The sequence below is a fragment of the Adiantum capillus-veneris genome, chromosome 25 (genome assembly GCF_014529385.1).
Source record: "Adiantum capillus-veneris isolate H3 chromosome 25, ASM1452938v2, whole genome shotgun sequence".
NCBI classification, from domain to species: Eukaryota; Viridiplantae; Streptophyta; class Polypodiopsida; order Polypodiales; family Pteridaceae; genus Adiantum; species Adiantum capillus-veneris.
This window is the reverse complement of record NC_140955.1, coordinates 56691486-56697014: the sequence shown is the minus strand read 5'-3', so window position 1 is coordinate 56697014 and position 5529 is coordinate 56691486. Positions and strand designations below refer to the sequence as shown.

At 44.7% G+C, this 5529-nt stretch overlaps 1 protein-coding gene across 1 annotated transcript; it reads left to right on the top strand.

Moving 5' to 3' along the window:
- Nucleotides 1-1869: 1869 nt before the first annotated feature.
- Nucleotides 1870-5257, top strand: LOC147424938 (uncharacterized). Its single transcript, XM_086500262.1, has 11 exons — nt 1870-2453; nt 2794-3330; nt 3421-3522; nt 3609-3704; nt 3789-3859; nt 4025-4063; nt 4151-4318; nt 4398-4547; nt 4621-4711; nt 4780-4881; nt 4976-5257. Exons 1-11 carry the CDS (start codon nt 2229-2231, stop codon nt 5069-5071), a joined length of 1677 nt encoding a protein of 558 aa, XP_086356388.1. The 5' UTR covers nt 1870-2228; the 3' UTR covers nt 5072-5257.
- Nucleotides 5258-5529: the final 272 nt, after the last annotated feature.

Below are 5529 nucleotides of genomic sequence, written 5' to 3'. Positions count from 1 at the left end.
TTCGAGCAGGTTGCCTCAGCCTCGACGTCTGCCTCTGTGTCTGCGACCTGACATGCACTTCCCACCATGAGCTGACTCGCTCATTCACCTATCAAAAGATGGGGCCGCCTCGTGCGTGCGCACACACATAGACATAGAGAGAGAGAGAGAGAGAGAGAGAGGGGGGGGTTAGCAGTGCATCATCCAAGATTAATTCACCTCAACCTTGACGTCTCCCTCTGTGTTTGTGACCTACAAATGCACTTCCCACCATGAGCTAACTCACTCCATTCACCTATCGAAAATGGGGCTGCCTCGTGCACGTGCGTAGGGACACACGTGACACACACACACAGGTTTGGGAGGGATTAGAGCGCTCCCCCATATACCCTCAATTGTGGAGGGCCTTCCATTGGGTAGAGGCTCTGCTCAGAGAAAAGGCGCACCCCATAGAGTCATAGAACAACCGATCATGCACACAGAAGAAGCGCAAGCTACGATAGGTCAGCATGTTTAGAGGGCTCCCCCATAGGCTCTCTATATTGGAGGACCCTCAAAACTTTTAATAGTTGCATTTTAAGAATAACACATCCCCATAGGAAGGGGTCCAATTTGGGAAAAGGACAATGAGAAAACCTAGTGTAGGAGGTCAAAAGGTCGAGTCACCTACAATAGCAAGTCATTTCTTGAAAACAAGGGCCCTTTTGTATCTAAGGGGTGGTTGAAAGGAACACCCCCCCCCCCCCCCCCCAAAAGAAGTTTTGAAAATGCCCTACATTTTTGGAGAAAATAAGGGTGTATGGGTCTACCTCTCAGGATTTAAAGAGCCCCTCAAAAGCACCTTTAGAGGGCCTATGGGGGAGCCCTCTTAGTAGATTGGTTGCAACTTGTTAAGAGGCGGTACTTCAATCTGGGGGGTGGTTGAAGCACCCCTTATCAAATCTCCCGCAGGAATAAATGGAAGAGGGAAGTGCACCTTGCAAAAGTCCATGGGGCGCGTTCAATAGCTTTCAAGGGCCCCCTACAACCAACTCTAGCAGGCATATGGGGGAGCGCTCTTAGCAGTGCCATCGTCTAAGCTTTAATTCACCTCTGCAAGCTTTCACCTCTTGAACGGAAGCATTAAGTAAACAATTGCAGGGGAACTTGAAAAGCAATGAGTACCAAAGACGTTGGAAGTGGGCCCGACGCCACAGCTTTCAGATTCTCTCTCTCTCTCTCCTCCCAAAAGCTTTGGACACGTCTCATGTCCTTGTCACTATATGGCATGGTTCTGGCCAGGGGGGATCTAGGGTCCAAATTTGGGGGCGCGAGGCGGCTTTGATGTCGGCCGTCGGATCATGCAGTGAACTGGGGGTGAACTTGGGGTGAACTAAGGGGTGAACTCGGGGCAAAAATGGCGCCCCGAGTTCACTCCTAGTTCACCCCCCTAAGTTCACCCGTCTCGCGGGGTGTGGGTCAAACCTGGGACATCTCCGTTGCCACACAAATGCCCTACCACCACACTAGCGCGCGTCAATGTCCATGTTGACATGGCACATGACCATACCTTAGTTTAAGTGCCCCTTGTTCACCCTTAGTTCACGCCCATTTCACCCACCCCTAGCTTACCCGCCCCTAGTTCACCGTTAGTTCACCCCTAGTTCACTACGCGATCCGACGGTTGAGATTAAAGCCGCCTCGCGCCCCCAAATTTGGGCCCTAGATCCCCTCTGACCCAAAGTCGTGCCATATAGTGACAGGGGTCTCCTGTCACAACCGTCTCTCTCTCTGTCTCTCTCTCTCTCTCCGCACGGTCACTGTGGATGGCTAGCCTCCTCACTATCTCACATGGGCTTTGTCTAGATGGGATCAACGGGCGGAGGATGGAGGGCCGTAGATCACCTAGATGGTGGAATTAAAAAATTGGGGCCTCAAAAAGTGAGGAGGGAATTAGCTGCGCGTTGCAGGTCGCCAAAAAGGTATAGTGAGAGAGGAGGGCGCCGAAAAGGGGGAAGAGAGATAAAGGGTTTGCAGCACCCGAAACTGGGAAAGGAGCAAGGGCGAGGAGGGAAAGCTATCGCAATCCGCAGGGCCAAGAGGCAAGGTGAGGCCTGTCGCAATCTCACAAGTGATCAACCTGTGTCAAGTCTCTCTCTCTCTCTCTCTCTCTCTATAGCATATGTGTGCTAATGCAAGGCTTTCAATCCCGTTCCTGAGAGCTTGGCCCAAATTTACATAGAGCAGCCCAAATTTACCAAATTGTTTCAATGCCGAGATTGAAAGGGGTCCAAAGGCAAGAGGTTGTGCATGACTCGAATGTGGATTTACGAAGACTAAAAGGGGTCCAAAGGCAAGAGGTCGTGCGTGGCGCGAATATGGATTTGCGAAGATTGAAACGGGTCGGGAGAAGAAAGATGGTATGCGACGCTCTTGTGGAGTCGAAGTCCGAAGTGAGGGAGGATGATGATGGAAAGGGTTCCAACAACTCAAAGGTATTTCTCATTTGTGCTTTTGAGTGTTCATTGTGTTCTTGTTTGCCATAGCAAAAAGATCGGCCGTAATGTTTTAATGTTTAGGAGGATGATAATAACTCTGTCTCGAGAGAGGGGGAGGGTGTTCTTGTTTCATATTGCCAAGAAGAGGCAAGTGGGACGATGGAGAGTCATCCAAAGCACCATCGACGATATGTACTCGAATCGAACTTGGCAAAGTGCATTACTCGTGTCATTCAGTTATTTCTTTTCGCCCGCTTGTGATAGGACGTCGTGTAGCAAGTATTTTGCCAAATTGAATGCCATAGCATCTTAACTCATGGTCTTTGTCATTGAAGAGGTTTTCAATGACAAGACGGTGTATGTAAAATTGTCTAAATTATTTTTCGTGAAAATCATTGGGTGTAACTCAAAGTATTATGTCGAGGTCATAAGGGAAAGGGATGGTGCCCTTCGGCATTACTGTCGGGTTGATGGAAGTTGCCCGCAATGGAATAAATCATGGGAGAAGTGCTCTGACCTTATGCATCACCTAAAAGAGCGTCATAGAATTGTTATTGACATTCCTCATAGGAAGCGTGGAAGACCGAAGAATAGCCAAAAGCATCCGCTAACTTCGGGTTCACGGTCCCATAGACAATTGCCGACAAGATTTGCTAGTATTGAGACCCGAATCAAGCTAGCACGTAGAAAGCACCTCAAGGATCTACACAAGGGTTATCAAAGGAGATGGCTTTTTATCTCCTTGAATGGAAAGATGGACTTTGAAGAGTGGTTGCAAAAATATGTGGATGATGAAATAAAAGAGTGGGAGAGTCGTATGCCGAAGCGTATCAAAGAAATGGAAGCAAAAACTGCGAAAGGATATGCGGCTTGGGTAAGCATATTGGCCTTATGCTTTCTTTTGAATTCTATGTGCATGATTCTCCCTAAATTTTGTTTGTGGACATACATGTGGTATCACCAGGCTAGGAGCCACAAGGGACACAAGTATGCGGACCAACAAGAGGTCAAGGAGGAGGATATGGAGGAAGGGGTGCATGATAGAATGGATCGTGAAATCACTCCGGTAAAAATGCCTAACAATTGTGCATAATTTGTTTGTGCTAGCATATTGCTACAATTTATTAGTGCTTTTCATAAATTGTGTATTAGCCATTCTATCAATACGAGGCACCAATTTCTATCAAGGCTCCAACGAAGGTACGCAACGTCACTAAGCTTGAAAGATCCATTGATGAGATCCCCAAGGTAATGCTCTTTCACTGCAAAACATTAGGAAACATAAGCATCGTTTTTCATTGAACTATATGTGGCAACATACTTTGTTTTTAGTTCAAAATTCTAAATGTTTCAAGCCCTCCAAGACACATAAATATTTCCTCTCCATTTGAGAGCACTGACAGGTATTCTTTCATTAATACAATGTGGCTTTAATCTTTTTCAATGAGTTAGCAAGTTTCTTACCCATCTTACTTGCATATTGCATAGGTTGCTCAAACAAAAAATTTATTGTTTGCTATCGTCAAGATATAGTCTTGAGGTGAGCTACGATCTAAAATTCCCTAAAGAAATCAAGCCTCCTCCTGTACATTGACATTATTTGTGATGTAAGTGTGTGTCTCTTTTTTAACTTAACATTCTTGTGGATGTATTAGATAAAGGGATAGAAACTTATTAGACGTGTAAAATCTTAGGTGCCTGGAAAATACCTTAATAGAGGAGAATTTGCATCGGGCTTGGTTTGTAGATAGCCTATGGCTATCGTTTATGCGAATTCTACCATCTCAGACAGCGATACGCAACTACTTCAGTCGAGTTGATCTTTCCTCGTTCATGTGGACCTTTTTTTCAGTTATTGATGAGTAAGTTCAAGCTTGCTTGCCCATCTTTCTTGCATTGACCTATTTGGCGTCAAGCTTGTTGAAATTATGTTTCTTTTAGAGACCATTGGACATTGGCCGTGTTCTTCAATCATCGTATATGTCACGTGACTAGCCTACCTACGGACATACCTACAGACAAGAGTGAAATCATTTTCTTTGACTCACTCTCTATGAGTAGTATTGATCGCTATATGTCCTCCACAAAGAGGTACGTTTTGAAAATATTGTCTTTGTACTATTGAGCCTTTTTGTCTATAAAAACTTATGTTTAATTTGGATAGGGTGTTGCAGCATTTTTCAACTTACACGATGGATCCTGATCTCAAGGAGGATCTCTTGCACCCTGAGAAGTGTCATGTTCAGACTATGGAGGTATGACAGGTTCTTTAGTTGTTGATTCTAACAAATATGGGCAAAGTTGATTTTGGGTTCTTGCATAGATGCTAAGACAGTCAAATACCAAAGACTGTGGATATTATGTTCTGCTCGTTATGAAGCTGTTGATTACAGGAGGTGCAAGGCATAACAATCCAAAGAAGTGGGTGAGTATAGCACTCTATGGCTTTGTCTATAATGTTGTGAATATAATCTCAATGTAGGTGTACTAATACTAGGATTACTTTATAAATTGTGTAGTTGACATCAAAATGGTTCACCCATGCGGAGGTTGAAGCACTCAAGATGGACCTTGCTGATTGGGCGAAAGGTCCTGCGTTGCAATTACCTAAGTAGAATTGTGTCTTAGGTACTTGGGCTATATTTTGGCATGACAGTTCGTATCTACTTTCATTTTTTGTGGGCTATAGAATTTTGAGGATGTACGAAGATTCATGTGTACGCTTGATGGCTAGCTTCAATTAATGAGACGTGAGTTTATGGTTCATGGTGATGGTACTTGTACTTTTCATATAATTTATGGTTTACGATTTGGGTTTATGGTTATTGTGTTGGCTCCAAAAGTGGTCTATGGTTTGCTTCAATTTGTGGGACGTGAGTTTATGGTTCATGGTAAATGGCATGTGCTTTGCGTCGGATTTATGGTGTTCGTCATGGCTCCGAAAGAGGTTTATGGTGTGCATTTGATGGCTAGCTTCAATTAATGAGACGTGAGTTTATGGTTCATGGTGATGGTACTTGTGCTTTTCATATAATTTATGGTCTACGATTTGGGTTTATGGTTATCGTGTTGG

Coding starts and splice junctions, on each gene's coding strand:
- LOC147424938 (XM_086500262.1), top strand. CDS start 2,229: ATGCCGAGATTGAAAGGGGTCCAAAGGCAAGAGGTTGTGCATGACTCG. Junction 3,523..3,608: donor TGGATCGTGAAATCACTCCG/GTAAAAATGCCT, acceptor ATTGTGTATTAG/CCATTCTATCAATACGAGGC. Junction 3,705..3,788: donor CCATTGATGAGATCCCCAAG/GTAATGCTCTTT, acceptor CTTTGTTTTTAG/TTCAAAATTCTAAATGTTTC.